Genomic DNA, 17,712 nt, shown 5'->3' with positions numbered 1-17,712 from the left:
AAAAGCGAATAACTGTCGCTTTATCCAAATGTTGATTAAACAAGACTGCATCATTATTAATTAAATGTCGTTCGACTACATCATCATATTTCAAATTGTGTGTGACTTTATCAATTTCTTCTTGTCTTAAATCCCTTAAAGAACTCTTATACTTGTTCAAACACCTGAGATTTAAACGGTTTCATTAGTGATGAACTTTTTTCAATATGCTGATCCTATGAAAATAAGTAAAAAAGAAATTAAATTTTATTTTTATTGACATCGAATTAAACAGAAATTACATATCAAAATATTACTTTTAATTTTATTCCATATATTCCAAATCTATTTACACATAAAATACCAAACAAAAATTCTATTTCATTGGACTGATAATGATTGACTGCCTCAAAGCGTTTGACGTTTCCTGCAACAAGAACAGCTGCTCCTCGTCCATTTCCTCTTCTTCCTCCTCTTCTTCCTTAATGAAGTCATCTTCAATGAAGTCGTCTTCGATTACCATTTCTTCTTCTTCGTTTTCATCATCTTCGTCGATGAAGTCATTAAATGGAATATTTTCTTGTTCATTAGCATTTGTATTATTCATTAAGTTTAAGTTCAATAATCTTTTTCGCTTTGGCGAATTAATTTGCTTCGATATTATTGTTTGGTTCTTGTTGATAATGTTAATTGCGCCTTTTGTAATTATTTTCATTTGTTTTATTTCGCGTGCTGTTGGACGTTGATGTGGATCAAGTGATAACATTCGGTTAACAAGGTTTTTAAGGTCATCAGAATATATGTTCAGGGATGTCCTCGTGTTCCCCCTTTAGTTACAATGGAACAAAGCGCTAATGCATTAGGCGCTTCATATGGTTTTTTAAGTGCGCATAGTTCATAAAGAATAACACCCAAACTATAAATATCAGAATGAGAATCATATGGCTTGCCTTCCCAGATCTCTGGGGATAAGTAATATGGTGTCCCAATGACTGTATTGGCCATGTCAAATGTATTGTCAAGTGATCGAGCTACCCCAAAATCTCCAAGTTTGATCATGTTGGTCTTGGTTACAAAAATGTTGTCGGGTTTAAGATCACGATGAAGAATATGATTGGAATGAATATAATCAATGACGGAAACAAGTTGGACAAAATAATGGAGAACTTCTGATTCACGAAAAAGAGTTCCATGGCGTTTTTTGATGACTTTGCCTAAATCACCACCTTCAATGTACTCCATGACAATATAAAGTTTCTCGTTTTTTGTCCATGATTCTTTATAGGAAACAATATTTGGATGGTGGAGTTTGGAAAGAAGCTGAGCTTCTTTGAGGGCTTTTGATTTTTCGGTTCTATTGAGATGCTTCAGTTTAATTGTTTTGATTGCAACAATTTCATTTGTGTGAATGTTGCGTGCTTGAATAGGATTTATTTGGTAAAAATATTGCAGAACAAAAATATTTCCGCTCTCAATTGAATTAATGATAAGGTTCTTATCGATTTTCAAACTATTTTCTCTCAGAAATGATAAAATTTCAAAATTATAAAACATTATACATTTTTCTCCTAACTTCTGCATATCATCAATTTTTTTTAATTTATTCTCATAAATATATTTAAATACATCATTTTGATGGAATTCAATTGCTGTCTCAGATACATCTTCAAATATTGAATGATTTCGTTCACATAAATGAATGATTTCTTCATTTCTACCTGCAACTGCATATTTACCTGTGTTTTCTACATTGGCACCATTCATTAACAAACATCTGAAACATTTAATCGATCCGGAAAATGCTGCATAATCAATTAATTTAACATTCCATTTATCAAAAAAATATTTATTTATTTCATCACTTTTCAGAAGATGCACAAAATATAATGTTCTTTTGCCTTTCAATCTTTTCAAGAAGGTAATTCGCTTCTTGCTTACGAAGAAAAAACCAATTTGCAAAAATTTCTGTTATTTTGTTATTTGTGTTATTGAAATTCTTCATTTCTATAGTTTCAAGTTTTTCTAAAAACTCAAAATATATTTTATAAAAACCCTTTGATGTAAAACATGAGTATATAATTGAATAAATAATAAAACTAAATGAATAAGGAAATTCTTTTGAATAATTATTTGATAAAGATTCAACAGATGCTGAAATATTATTATTATTTAAATTAAATATTGTTTGCTCTATAAGCTGCAATAACTGAATATTTTTTGAAATTTTATTATCGATGGTAATATGACTTGTGATACCAAACACGTTAAAATATTGAGTTAAGTAAAGTATACAATTTTACAGGAAAGTGACATTGAGATAAAATAAGAATATAGAAGAACGAGAAAATTTACTGATGAACAAATTTTGAACACCAAAAAGGAAAAAAATGAGCAGTGTTCCGGTGAGAGCAGTTGCTGTAGCCGTGGAGCACCCCAAATGTCACAGAAATAGTAACACTGGTGTATTGAAAGAACTAAGATGAAATAAAAACTTTCATTTTAATTTTTGAAGAAAATAAAAACAATTTATCACCATGGCAGACAATGTCCTGAGTCATGTAAAAAATATATCATATAGCTTATTTAAACAGAAATTATAACAGCTTATAAAGACATGAAAAATTACGTTATTAATAAACGGCCATTTGACACTTTTCGAATTTAAAAGTGCATTTGAAAAAGATCAAAAAATGAAGAGCAAAAAGCCAATCATATTCAAGGTTCAACATCCTGTAATGAGTGACAATGATTTCAGGCAAATGCTTGAAGGAATTATGATGCACAGAGATAACTTTATTCGTCATGGATCACCATTCCCTCCAGAACAGCCAGCTTTAGAAATAATCGAAGAAAGAAAGCGAGAACTCGAAGCACAGATTGCAGAATGCAAAGCAAGAATCAAAGAGCTTGAAGAATCCAAAGAAAGATATGGGCAACTTCTTAGAGTGATTTTTGAAGAAGAATCACGAGTCAAAGAAGAGCAAAGGGCTCAAAGACCGAATAGAACAAGTGGCATGGGAAATGTCTATCTTCAACCAAATACACATGTTTAACTAAAAATAAACCTCTAACGTCCGCCTCTAAAATCCGACCAAATAAACTCTGTAAAATGAGCAGCTTCCTTCAATATTGAGGCAAAAACGATCGAATGTGGCATTTCTTATTCAGGTTTAATTAACGGTTTCAATGAAAGGAGATGGTAAAGCTCAAAAGTTGGATTTATTGAGAAAAAATTCATTAATAAAAGGGCGGTCATGTAATGAAAACAATGTTTTTGATAGTTTTTGCACAAGCGCTCCTCCAGAACTAATTCAATCTTTAAATAATATTTTCATCAATTCAAATGATACGAAAGCAATTCAAAATTGTTTTGAGATTCTAATTAGCTGCTCAATGGATTATACGCCTGAACATCTTCAAATGATAATTGATATAATAAATGATCCAACAACCCCAGATGATATCATAATTCTATATATTACCCTAATAAATATTAGCCTAAAAAAGATTCCAGATGACTTTGAGCCACAATTTCCTAAAGGCACGATTCAAACTCTATATAAATTTTTTCCAAATCCAGATGCAATTGAATCTGTTTCTTTAATAATTAAGATCCATATTTCGTATGTCAATGAATTCCTTCGTCTTTTTAATACAACTCCACGAGAATATCAAAATTTTAACAATTTTTTAATTACATATTTACATTCATCAAATCTTTGCGATTCATTTTTTGATTTATGTTTTTCACTTTGCAGTTACAAAATACTATTAATCCAAATGATACCTTTTTTTAATAACTTAATTTATATACTTCCTTCTCTTGATATACATTTTCAACTTCTTTGTTTTAAACTTTTAATTTGTTTTTGTGCTGATCAAATTTCTATTGTTTCGATTTTAATGCAAAATCAAAACATTACACAATTATTTGCTCATGTTAATGAAGCGCAAAAACTTATGCAAATTGCAATACATTTTTCTAAATGTGTTTGTGCATGTTGTAATGATATCAATTTTTTTGTAAGGGAAACAAAAATTTTAGAAATTGTAAAACCTAAAATACCATTTCTAACAATGAAAACATATAAATATTTATGTATTATGATTTTTTGTTATGTGAAACAAACAAAAGAATTAGCAATTGATTATATTCTTCAGTTAGATTTGTTTAATGAATTAATCCAAAAAGTTGATGAGTTTTCATTTGTTGTTTTAATGAAATTTTTGAAATTGTCATGTGCTATGATTCATTATGCAAATACTGATCAATTGGAACATATAATGATTCCATTGTTGATATATAAAATGAGTAATTTTGTGGATGACTTGGATAACCAAAACTCAAAAGAATATCAAATGATGGAAAAAACTTTCATGAGAATATCAAATTTCATATGTGATAATAACAGAGATGATATTATTCCGATTGAACTAATAGGTGAAATAACAGAATTAGCTCAAACAAATGAAATGTTGCAAAATTTTATTACATCAATTTCAAATGTTTATCATCTAAATGAAAATTAGAGGAATATGTTAGACCTAAAACTATTTTTTTTATGTTAAACAATTTGTATTTCGTCGAATTTGTTTTAATTTTTTTTCAATGTTCAAGTTTCACTTTTCTGTGCAATTTTCAGTTTTCGCACTTTTTTATTTTTGTGCAGTAAAAATTAATAATGTCAACAAAGTTAAATTTCAGAAAGCTTTGGATCACTTATCTGGTTTGCTGTAGCCTCGTCAGCAGGGAGGTTATGGGAGGTTAAAGTGCAACTGCACTTCACAAAGCTTTGCCTTTAATCTTGGGTGGTGAGTTTTGCTCGCTCCCCCGAACAAATTTTCTTAAATTGCAAAGAGTTCAACTCTTTGCTTTTTTTATTTTTTGTTAGTATTAAAATTTGGACCAAACGAACCTTTGCCGATAGTTTTGGTTCATTTATTTTATTCAGAGTTTCTTTTATGGTGGATTTTTGCCAGATGTGGTAAATATTTAAAAAACTCAAAAGTGTTTGTTCGAAGTATGATATATAAATTCACATTCCCAAAGAATGAAAAAATGTAAGTTTATTTTTAATATAGAATTATATATATTTTAAAATCGAAGTTTCCAAGCACAAATTGCAAAAACGATTCATATTTTTTGTGGTTATTCAATTCAATATTTAGAAGATGTAATCGCAATGCAAGTCTGATTTTATGTAACTATATTATATTTACTTGAAGATTTAAATTGAATGTTTGGCGTGATCTAATAATTTAGTAAAAATATTTCCACAAGAACAAATATTTTGCATATAATACAAAATCAATTTGACACATTATTTCGCTAATATAAACATTTACTAAAACTAAATTTCGTGTTCCTCGAGAAGAATTATTTCTCTTTTTCCATTCAATACATTTAATGACAAAGCCGACGAATGGAACAGACATTGTTCCACAGCGTTAATACTTTGTTTACTTTTCATTACGTTTGGGAAGTTCATTTGTTTTTGGTTTAACAAGTCGATACAAGCGAACCCCGAATTATGACCGATGACGCAATTACATTTATTATGATGTGAGTCGAAAGCCATTATATCGACTTTATTTTGGAACGATGGGACGAATTTCTTTCTTGCCACCTCTATACTTCTAATATCGAAAGTATTAATTTTTCCATTTTCCATACAAATATGGAACGATGGCTCCAACGGATCGACCACCCTAAAATCGAAAGGTTTATCACGTAAAGTTTTGGAAATCACTTTTTCTTTAGTTCTCAAATCCAACAAATAGAAATTTTCAGTACAAATTCCGATCAATGAATTACTATAATTAATACAATAAGCCGAATGAATTAACGTTCCGTCGAGTTCAATTTCTTGTAATAATTTCATTGATCTTAAATCGAATAACATTAAATTTGAATTTAACGGTTCATAAAACAATAAATTTCCATAATTTTGTTCGACATCGAATTTTAAATTATTTTTTGTTTTTGGTAAATCAAATGAACACATTAACTTTAATTCATAATTATTATTAATTGAATAACTTGATAAAACATTGTTGAAATTAGTTGTAAATATTAATGGATATGAAAAGTTATTTATATATTTAATATAATTAATTGGAAGTTTTTGTTCTGTTTTATATTGTAATAAAATTTTGTTATTGTTCCAATTGTTAATGTTAATATAACCCATCGAATCTCCGAAGATAAATTCGGAATTCATTGGCAATGTAATGAAATTCGATGTAATATCATATGAATGTGTATAAATCGATGTTAACTTTAAGTTATTGTTATTATTATTATTGTTATTATTATTCATGTGTTTAATTTCATTATTTCTTTCTTTAGTTTCATTAGTTTTTATAGTTAATGAATATGGTAAATCAATCGCTTCAATTAATATATGTTTGATCGACTTAAGTAGTAATGAATAATAGAACTCGATGACATACGTAGGCTGAATGATGGCGTCAAGTTCATAAGTGGATATTGCCTCAATAAGTTTTTCCATGCGATTGATAACAAGTGGATGTGAATCATTAAGATATAATACAATTAGTTTATGAAGTTGTTGACTGACTTCGGTCGTCGGCGTGAAGAATAACTCAAAATGTTTATGGAAGTAATACGAAATTGTGGAAATGATTTGTAAGCGTATTAAATAACAATAGTCTTCTTTTTGGTTATAGATAAGATTAAGAATGTTCTCTTGTAATGAAGTAGATTCATAATCTACTAAAAATTGCGTTAAACAATATATAGATACTAAACGTTCTTCAGGTAAATTATAATTAATTAATTGACATATCTCTTGAAAAATATTATCGGACTCAAAATCAGATTTTATGTTTTGTGAAAGTATTGATATCAATAATAATGCCCATATTCTTGTGTCTTTATCTTTGTCTTTAAGTAATGTTAGAACAAACGGTCGCCAATTAGATTTAACAAATTCGTTAACGTGCGCCGTGGAGCCGTTTAGGAATAAAACGCAAAAAGTGACAACGAGCTTTGAATTTTGTGATGAAAGTAAAGGAAAAATATTTGTATCGAAAAATAACTGGATATTTTCAACATGAATATCTTTAGAGGTTTTGATATATGCCATTAATTTGCATAAACAAAAAAATAATGGATTATAATCAAAATCATTAAATGGTTTTTCTATTAAGATTCGAAATAATGGTTTTATGATTGGAAAACAAAGCACCATCCGAATTGCTTCGGTTGATATATCAAGATATAATGCTAAAATGGAACATGCCTCAGAGACAATTTGTTGTGGAAATTCCGGAGATAATATTGATGGAAAATAAGATATTTGTGGAACAAATGGATTCTCAGGTGATACAATGTCAATTGCAGTTCTTATAGTAAGTAAAATTTGTTCCATGAAATGAGTATATGAAATATTATTTGGAATTTCTTGTTGTTGTAGTTGATAAAGTTCTGCGTCAAGTCTTAATTCGAGAGTTTGCCAAAGTTTATGTTGTATTATTGAGTTTGGAATACTTGGAAATGAAACTGGAGTTATATTAAAAAAAGAAAGAACTCTACAAGCCATTATAAAGTTGATTGTTAGTTGACAAATCACTTGGTCTGTACGAAAAAAGCGTAGGAAAGTCTCATGATCAAGAACTTGGATCGCAATCGATTCAACGGTGCTGTTGATGACGGTTTTGACATGTGAAAAGATTTGTTTCGCTTCTTCAGAATCAAGTTCTTCTTCCTCTACGAAGAGAGGAGACAGTGGCTTAAGGGGTCCGTTCTTAAAGCAATAATAATGCCAAGAATGCCAAAGAAGAACAGTCCTTGGCGTTGTTATCATACAAGAAGTAAAAAGATCATTTGGTAAATCGGGTGTTCGCACAAGCTTTTGACCTTTAGAACAAGCAAAAAAAGCAAAAGTATCTGTTTCGGGTGGAAGATTTTGAAATAGATCATACAATTCATCACAATTATCAAAATCAAAGATAAAGGCTGTGCAATTGAGAGTATCGATATTACTAAAAATACGTTCGAATTCTTCAATATCGGATTTTTGTGCATCACCGTTTGAAAAATAATGAATACAAGCACGATTCCCTCGTGTACGGATTTTTGCTTGATCAAAAAATAGTGTGAGCCATCCTTGTGAAGGTGATAATAATGTGCGTAGGTGTATGTGAGGAAATAAATCTGTATAATATTTATGTGCCATATTTGTTATTGTTTTCCTTAAATCTGCTGATGTGTCTGAAATTTCTTTCCAAAAGCAAATAGTACCATCTTGTTCTTGATTGATAGTGTTTAATGAAAATGTTAAAAGACAATTTTGAGTTTGTGTGGGATTTGGAAATTGAATTCCTTTTGGTGGATAATCTTCAGGGCATTGGAAAATATTATCTATTGAGTGGAGCCAGTCTTGGAATAATGGTGTAACAGTTGGGTGGAAGTTCAAGACACAAAAACACTGAAATGTTATGCGAAAAAATTTATCAAGTAAACGGTCGCCAATGCATTTTGCACAAAAAAAAATTGTTTTTAACTTCTTTTGTTGTTATTAACATATAAAAAAACAAAAATAAGTTTGTTAAATTTTACATAATCATATTTCACTTTGTATTTTTCTTCTACGAAGTTTTTCTTTGCTCTTTTTCGAAAGCTTTTTAGGCTGTTTTCCCCTTTTTCTTGTTCTTTTCTTTGATCCTCCTTCACTCCAACATACCAACTTAGCAAACAATAATCCGAACACAGAAACTATCACAACTACAAACAAAATAATTATTAAAGTCATAAATCTGTTTTCATCATTTAAGACAGATAAAATAACTTCTTTGCTCCACTTAGATTGATCTTGTGAAACACTTAGAGCAACTTCGCCTGGTTTGAGAGGTGGTGTCTTACAAAGAATTGTCCCATTTCCAAGAGATTTTCCAAAAATAATCTTTTCATTAAATTTGCAAAAAATAAGTGTGAGTCGTGAATGATTTGTCTGAATAATAACCTCTTCATTCCCACTAGATTGGAGAGTTGTAGGGTTAACAGAAAGTATTGATATCTTGGCAATTCTAGATGGCATGTGAGTTTGCGTTTTTTGAATTAACTGATTAGGTGCTTCATATTCAGGATCGCCTTGGTCAAAGAACTCGGCAACTTTTGAGCCTTGTAGATCAAGAAATTTTCGATCATTTATTTTACCCTTTTGTAAAATGTTTGCTAAAAAGTTTTTGTTAAGTTTTTTCAGAACTTTCTCTTTTACATTAGGATCCATTGTTTGTAAATCTTCGTTAAATCTATTTAGTTCATTATTTTTATCAAGGGTGGTACCTTCAACATTATATTCAGTGCTTTGTTTCCCGTCTTCTGTTAAAATACAAAAGGAAATAAAACACGCAATAAAAAACATTGTAATTTTCGGAATTAATGAAAATTTGGTTAAACGTTCACTCAACGATTAAAACTGCCGATGGAAATTGTTTCAGAAAAGTAAGCATAAAAGAAGATTAAATATATGTAGGAATTTCATTTCTGTTTTTCTATATGAGAAACTCTTTCGACTATTAATCTTTAAAACTTACAAAGACATAATTCTTTTTAGGGAGTTGAATTGTAAAAAAAAACGGATAAGAATAAAATTTCTAAAAGAAGCAACAAATTATTTAGGTTACAACAAATATTTTATTTTAAGTATTGAACTAAATCTTAAAGAATACAATTTTCCTAATTTTAAAATATTAATCAACATAATCATTTGAAAAATATTAAAATGTCATGCAAATTTCATTTTGCTTTTTACCTTTAGTAGCTCCTTCAGCTTCCTCTTTTTTGTTGTGTGATTTTTTGTTTGGAATATTTTTCATAATTCTGACGAGGGAAGAAAATGCTTCATTGATATTGATATTATCTTTTGCAGAGATTTCAAAGAATTTTGCTCCAAATCTTGATGCAAGTTCTTCTCCTTCGGATTGACTGATAGCTCGATTATCTTTTATATCACATTTATTTCCACAAACAACAATTGGTGGGTTGCTTTGTTTACTTTCTTTGATAATGTCAACACACCATTGTTCAGCAATTTCGAAAGACTTGCGGCAATCTATTGAGTAAACTACAATAAAGCCATCACTCATTTTTATTATTTGGTACCACAATTGCATGAAATCCAAATTATAATGAGCTCTAATAATTTTTATCGATGTGATTATATCATCAACTTTTAGAGAAGTATTTACTTCAATTTCATGAAAGCTAGGACAACAAAAAGATCCGAGAGTCAACTGTTTTATGATTGAAGCTTTGCCTACGCCATATTCCCCAAAAACAATAATTGAATAGTCAGATTCCGCCATAAAAAAAATGATATTTTGCTATCCAAAAATTCACACTGCAGATGTAATACTTTGTTTTTCTTACTAATAATTGCTTGAAAAAATTATAATCATTTGTATTTAAATGTCAAAATAATTTATTTTGATTGCAAATCTTTTAATTAAAATCCGGTTTAAAAACATAACAATAGCATAGACAATGTTTATGACAATGAAGAACTGAATAGAAAACATTCACTAAAGTTTCTGTTAAAAACAATCGGCGCCATCGGCAACGGTTAATAGACCACCCCGTCGTTAACGGCCTTTTACTAAAGCATCGCCAAGAATTGATCCTTTATATGAAATCAATGGTTTAAATTCTTTCACTCTTTCATCTTTAGTGTTTGAAGCTACAGCTAATGCTTCAGCGCTATAATTATATTCAAGATAATATTGAACTTTTTCATAATCTGAATCAACAAACTCATTAATCATCATTGGTATGTGAACCCAATTATGCGACTGTGACAAGTTTTGGAGGAGTTTTGAAAAGTATATATTATAATTTTCTGTATCTTTTTTCTTTTCTCTTATGAATCCTTGTAAGAAAACAATGTTTTGGTCCTTTAATATGTAACATAAGTGACCAATCATTGAAGATTTTGTGACATTAAACAAGTCACATATCTTATTAATAAATTTATCTCGACGTTTGATGTCATTTTGGCAATACTGAAGGATAAGACTACCAGCGTACACAGGAGCGCTTTCATTATTCATCAAATCAATGCTTTGAGGGAGAACTCCAATTCTCATTTCCATGAAATAATTGATAATTTTAAGCTGCAACTTAACGATTCTCTTTTCAGCTTGTAATGTTTCTACCTGTGTTAAGTCGTGATTATTTTCCAATTCTTTATCAATGAAGAAAATAATTTGATTAAGTACGAAACAACAATTTGAATCCAATGCCCTCATTTCCTTAAACAATTCTTTGTAATCAGTTATAACGTAAGAAAACAATCCGAGAAATTCATGGAAATGTGCTGCGAAATTTGGAACTCTTTTATTTCCAATATATTCCAATAGCCCATCCCATAAATGCTTTGTTTGTTTTAATTCAGGGTCGAATTCTTTAAATTTCTCTTCAATTATTCCATAAGTATTTGATGAAATAGCCGTTGTATAAACCGCTGAAATAAACGTCTCCAACCGTTCCTTAGGGTTCTCAATTACCAAAATTAACGGCAAAATGTTCTGAAAATCACCTAAGTGCATTGAAAATATAATCTTTGATTTGCCAGTGCTATATCTCCTTGCGAAAAAGGCCAAATTCTTCTCTTGTTCGACAGGCAAATTCACTTTCTTCTTCTTGCAAAAGAATTTTAAGGTTTGATATATAGCTAAATTACAAGGTTGGCCACCAGATGCAAGTGATTCAACACCAGTTTGAATCATAATGTTAATAACTTCTGGACTAAACAATGAGAAATGTGAAAAAGGGACTAAAAATGGTGAATTTAATGAGCATGCGTCATTTTCATTATATCCAATATATTCACATTTTTGATGATATAAACCATCATATAAATTAAGCTTTGCTATATCTACCACATTACCCTGATGAGTGTTTTCATATTTATATAATATTTCACTCACATCACTTTGTAAATGTAATAACATTGGAATATATGCACGATTTAAGACATAATCAATGGAATTAATATTAAACAATGATATCAATTCTTCAGCAACAGAATTAATATCGAGTAAATAACAAATTTTTAATAACAAATTTAAATCAGAATGAAAATTATATGGGATATGTAAAAAACTAAATGTGAAATAAGAAATCAAATTTAAAAAACATTTAATTTTTGCTGATAAATTTGAAGAAACTTTATATGTACCAATATAATTGTTAATTAAATTCATTTTGTTGTAATGTTTGAATTCAATTTCATTTGAATTGATTTCAATTGATTGAATATAGCTCTCAATTTTTGACTCGATTACAGTCTGAGCTTTTTGATAATTTTGAATATGCCTCAAAAGTTCTTTTGAATGTACGATAAACTTCTTGATTGAAAGTTTCTTTGAAATAATTTCAAGGAATTGAACGAAATCGTTTTCATTGAACAAATAACTTTGTTCTTCATCTATTAAACAAATACTATCAACGTCCGACAAGAATGCGTTAATTAGGGTATAATGGTCATTAATATTTGATAATTTCCGAATATTTAATGGTAAATGTACATAAGCAGAAAACAATTTTTTCTTATTTTTTGGACAAATTTCAAGTAAAATTGGAGTTAATTCTTCATTTTCCTTATATAAAACGTCTATATAATCAGTGAAATTAATCAATAAATCCTTTAATAACAATTTCTTATTCGAGAGTAATTTCGATGCATATAATAAAAGTTGTTTTGTATCGAAATATGTAATATATTGAGTAAGCAAATCGATTCTTTCTAATTCGATAAGAGATTTCACTATTGGAATACTTTCTTTTGTTTTTGTTAACTTATAAACTTCTTTTAAGAAAAGAGTTTTCTTAATTTTTTCTTTGTTTTCATCACTTATAGTATATCCAACTATGTCGAGCAAATAAAATGCGATTTCTTCTTGAATATGATCAATTTTCTCCACTAAAACTTCGCAAAACTTTTTATGATCAATTCGATATATTACGTCATCATAAAAGTCAATTGATATTGCTGGATTATCGAGTGATGTAACAGCAGTTAAGAACAATACATCTTCATTAGGTTCATTATTTAAATTAATTTCATTAAATTTTTTGATCTTAGGATTAAAGTTTAATTTATTTACTTCTTCTTTCTTGAGATGTGTGATAGAAAGTATTTGACATTCTAATGGATATTTAGATTGGAATTCATTAATGAAATCGATGTTAATATTAAATGATGATAAATGATTAAGGACATATTCGAATAAGTTTATGTTAAATTGTTCAATTAATGTTTTTGTTTGATGGAAATTATTCTCTTGAATGTAATATGAAATAATGTTTTGGATATTAAATTCAATTGTCGTATGATTTGAACATTCATAAAATGTACGAATTTGATTAATGAATTCATTAAGTTTCGGAATGTTTTGTCTCGATTCTAAGAAATCAATTGGATTAATATCAAATAAATTTGTTAATAAGTCATTTTCTTCATTAACTTCATTTTGTAATGGATTTAATATATATTTATTCGATTCATTTAAACGTTTTGTTATTAATTCATTAAATTCTGGATAAAAATCTTTTATATATGTTAATGAATCCCTCCAAAAATTAGTGGAAAATCCAATTTCAATGTTAAGTTGATTCGAATATTTTTTACATTCAAGTAATATACTGTTATTATTAATTAATGAATTAATTGATTTGATGAGAACATAATCTTTCCGATAATTAGATTGGGCTTTAGATAATACATTTGCTTCTTCAAACTTTCGTTCGGATAAAAGTTTTAATAAATTTATACGATTAACACCGAAATATTCCGAAATATTTTCGGCGTTTGCTTTCGAATTTATAGCTTTTATAGCTAAATTAATATGTATATGATTACCTATTGAATGAAGGAACTGTAAAATTAATTTAGCTAAAAATGGTTTACAAAGATAATTATTATTTCGTTGTAAAAATATTAATGAAAAGATATCTAAGTATAATGAAACTTGAAGATTTTCATTCTTGATTAAAAATATATATTTTTTAATAATTTCTTTTTGCGCTTCAAAACTTTTTGTTGTTATATTTTGATCAATTAATAATTCAATCGAATGTAATAATACAAAATATGAATAAAGGAAATCCGAATCTTTTTGTATTTCTTCATCATTATAAACAAAATATTTACTATTAATATAATTTAACATTTCTTTGTTTAATAAATTGGTTTGGAAATAATATAAAAATGAATGTTCATATAAATCATCGATTTTAATATCTTTTTTTGTTATTAATTTTATGTTTCGTAATATTTTATAATCATTTTGCATACGTATTTGTACTGGTTGTGCAAATGTCTTTGGTAATTCGGCCATTATTAACCTTTGGAACTTATCAAACGATTTATATATAATTGGCTGATATGCAACTATTAAAAATGGTATTAAGTTACAGACACGTGATACATATGGAAGTTTATCTAATGCAAAATCAGTTAAACATTGAAGAATACATTTAGATACAACGTCAAAAAAATGTGTCGATGTTAATATCGAAGTGTTGATGAGAGATAATAACTCAGAGGCAGGTACAGATTGGTAATCTTTTGGGAAAAGATTTTGACTGACAAAATCAATTTGAAATGTCTCGAGTATTTCTGTATTAATCGTTTCCGTCATTACTTCTCGGAGCTCAATAAAGTTTAAATTTGGAAATATGATTTTGTCTTTGGGTGCAATTGAAAAAAATGATAATGATGGAAGTCCTACATATGTAATTAAGTTGGTAGGAGTGATCGCATCAAGTAATGGCTGTAGTTGCGGCTTAAAAATTGTAAAAAGCGCTGGATTTGTTTCACGAAAGGAAAGAAGATAAAATCCAAAATTACGTTTTTCTTCTGCCGTGATTTTGGAACACTTAGATGGATTTAAAATATATGGTTTGATTTGGTCTATTAGTGGATCATCTATGCTATTTAATAAATATGAAAAAATATCATTTTCTTTTTCAAAATGATTGTCATTTGATAAGTAGCGTGCAATAAAACAATATAAACCCCATTCTGTGAATAACTCGGGGTTTTCGATTTTATAAATGTCATTCATGATCTTGAAAAATTCTGAATTATTTGATTGAGCTGAAATTAAAATATTTGCAACCATGAAATCATTGTGTCTTAATGAAAAGTAGGCAGAGGGATATGTTTGTCCTTCATTTGTGATTGCACGTGCATGAATTTTTTCCATTTTAGAACCGTTAAAGCCGTCACTTTTCTCAACATCACTATTTTATTTACATTTTCCTCAATTCGATTTAGCTATCTTATTGAATGACTCACAATAAGAGATTCAACATTTCGCTTATGTGATAAATTAGAAATTGTTATCATTTGAGCTTCTTCATTTTTTATTGTTCATCAATGATAAAAAATACTTATCGAAGCAAGAAAAAGCCGTTTATTTTTGCACCTTCAGAAGAAATCAATAAAATTTTTCGTTAAAAATCAGGTAATTTCATTTATAATCTATATATATATATATATATATATATATATATATATATATATATTAATATAATGAAGCTCATATATAAGTTTAGTTATATTTTAACAATAATTTCGAAATTTTGAAAAAAAATTCGAAATTTCGAATTAGATAGAACATGTGTCTTCTTAATATTGGTTAAAAACACGAAAGTTATAGAAAATGATTAAAAACACGAAAAATTTCATTGTTTATATGAAATCTTTATTATTTGAACTTTGAAAAACATATTTAATCCAATTTATAATTATAAAAAGTTTCAAAAATTTCATAAACTTTATTTAATAATTTTCTTCGATATTTTATTTCTTCTGATTTTTTTTATTTTTGCATTTTTACTTTTAGGACATGCATGAGCATTTTTTTAATTTTAAAAAATAATGAGAAGTGTTTTGATATTGAATTTTGTAAACTTTAAATAAAGTAAAAGAATGAGATATTAATATGGAATTCAAAAAATATATAAAACTAGATCAGCAATACTAGCCTATAAGTTAATTCGATGAACCAATTTTTTTGAATACATATTTCATAATTTGTTCTGAAAGTCACAAAAAATCATTAATTGCACTGGTAAAATATAGCGCCTTCATTTTCTATTTCTCAATAATGATTGAAAAACTTTCAGAAATTCCTCAACAAAAAAAAAAAAGCAAAAAGCCATTGAAGCGGGAGGCGTTGGCAGAAAAAGCTAAAAATTATTTTACAGTTACTTTTGATCGTCCCTATCAAAACTTTACATTACGACAATTACAATTCAGATAAATTTTCTAAAGATCAACCGCTATTTTATTCTTTTGTTTTATTTTTCACAAATATGATTTTCTGAATTAATTTTCAATATTTATTCATTTTTATTAATGTATCTTTTTCTCGTCATTACATTCTTCAAAAGATATGAAATAAATAATGAATAATGAAACATATAAAGCATTATGACAACGAAATCTTCATTGCGACCGTTTAAACGTAAGATTTTGAAAATTTCCACACAAAATTTGTATCATAACAAAGTTCATTGAAACTGATCACAAAAAGTCAATTGTTTCTGTGGGTTCAAAAACGTCTTCAAAATAAAATTGTGCAAATGTTAAACACAGACCAAAGGCAATTAATCACAATACCAAGAGTAGGAAAACATAAAGAACTCACAAAACAGACGCAAAAAGATCAAGTAATGACAGCAAATCGTGTGAAAATCAATCAAGCATTGATGCCTCAAATTCTCCATAACTTGGAATTGATTTTTGGAGCCCCACCTCAAAAGAAACAACTTCTTGATGCGGCACTTAGGATATCTCCGAGAATCAATGTTCAAGTTGATCGATTGGCAAAACGTTCACGTGATTGTTTAATATGCTGGTTTTGCGAGAATTGGAGTAAGGTAAGTAGCGTGTTAATTGAATCCATTGAAACGTCTGAATCCGAATCTCCAACTCAATCAGTCATTCCAAATAACCCAGTCAAAGCTAACGAAAACATGTTTGATAGCCACGATGAAGATTGGTTTTCGTTTTTTGACTCTCCATTAGAACAACAACGTTTTCCATCATTAATGGACTTTTCTGATTTATCTCAAAGCATGTGCATGGTTTAGCAAGTGCATATGATAATTCTCTAGCAACTACATTCAATTGCTAAAAGTGCGGGTTTTAATTTCTTTTTTTATTGATGCGAAATATGTTCTCATAAATAATACACATAATTGAGGTTTCAAGTGGATAAAACTGTAATTAATTCTTATTCATAAAGATAGGGATATATCCCTATGATGCATCATAAATCTTTAATTGATGAAGATTTTTAATTTTTCTCCTGAAGGAATCTTTTCGTAATTTAAAAAATTATTCAAGACGATAGAGTTAACGAGTGAAAAATCATCGTTTTTATATTCAAAAAGTGCAAAAAACATAGAACTGTGTAAAAATTACTATTTTATATTTTTTAATCAAATCAATAAAATTTTGTCATTGAAATACATATAAATGTGTAAAAATTTCCTTAAAATAAGGTTTGTTTTTGTCAAATTCTATTCAAGATTTCAATATGCAAAAACGAATTTATGGTTTAACCCAAAAAATAATGAAATTTTTTATTACTAATACAAAGAAAAAATTATCATTATTTGTTGTTTAGAATGATTTTTCTATATATGAAAAGAATATTATGGCAATGCCAACATGTTACTCACATTTTTGCAAT

The 17,712-nt window shown here is 28.2% G+C and overlaps 4 protein-coding genes across 4 annotated transcripts; 2 read left to right on the top strand and 2 right to left on the bottom strand.

Annotated features, from left to right (window-relative positions):
• Positions 1-355: 355 nt before the first annotated feature.
• On the bottom strand, positions 356-745 carry GO595_006863 (uncharacterized protein; the record flags this gene model as incomplete). The annotated part of the gene is made up of 1 exon (XM_067920263.1): positions 356-745. One exon carries the CDS (start codon positions 743-745, stop codon positions 356-358), a length of 390 nt encoding a protein of 129 aa, XP_067772905.1.
• A 38-nt stretch (positions 746-783) lies between these two features.
• On the bottom strand, positions 784-1,221 carry GO595_006862 (CAMK family protein kinase; the record flags this gene model as incomplete). Its single annotated transcript, XM_067920262.1, has 1 exon — positions 784-1,221. One exon carries the CDS (start codon positions 1,219-1,221, stop codon positions 784-786), a length of 438 nt encoding a protein of 145 aa, XP_067772904.1.
• A 1,448-nt stretch (positions 1,222-2,669) lies between these two features.
• GO595_006861 (uncharacterized protein) lies at positions 2,670-3,032 on the top strand (the record flags this gene model as incomplete). Its single annotated transcript, XM_067920261.1, has 1 exon — positions 2,670-3,032. One exon carries the CDS (start codon positions 2,670-2,672, stop codon positions 3,030-3,032), a length of 363 nt encoding a protein of 120 aa, XP_067772903.1.
• Positions 3,033-16,597: 13,565 nt separating this feature from the next.
• Positions 16,598-17,107, top strand: GO595_006860 (uncharacterized protein; the record flags this gene model as incomplete). The annotated part of the gene is made up of 1 exon (XM_067920259.1): positions 16,598-17,107. The coding sequence occupies one exon, from the start codon at positions 16,598-16,600 to the stop codon at positions 17,105-17,107; it is 510 nt and encodes a 169-aa protein (XP_067772902.1).
• Between the last annotated feature and the right edge of the window lie 605 nt (positions 17,108-17,712).

The sequence above is a fragment of the Histomonas meleagridis genome, assembly GCF_020186115.1.
Source record: "Histomonas meleagridis strain 2922-C6/04-10x chromosome Unknown contig_5, whole genome shotgun sequence".
NCBI classification, from domain to species: domain Eukaryota; phylum Parabasalia; order Tritrichomonadida; family Dientamoebidae; genus Histomonas; species Histomonas meleagridis.
Note: the sequence above shows the minus strand (reverse complement) of the source record. Positions and strands in the feature narration are given on the sequence as shown.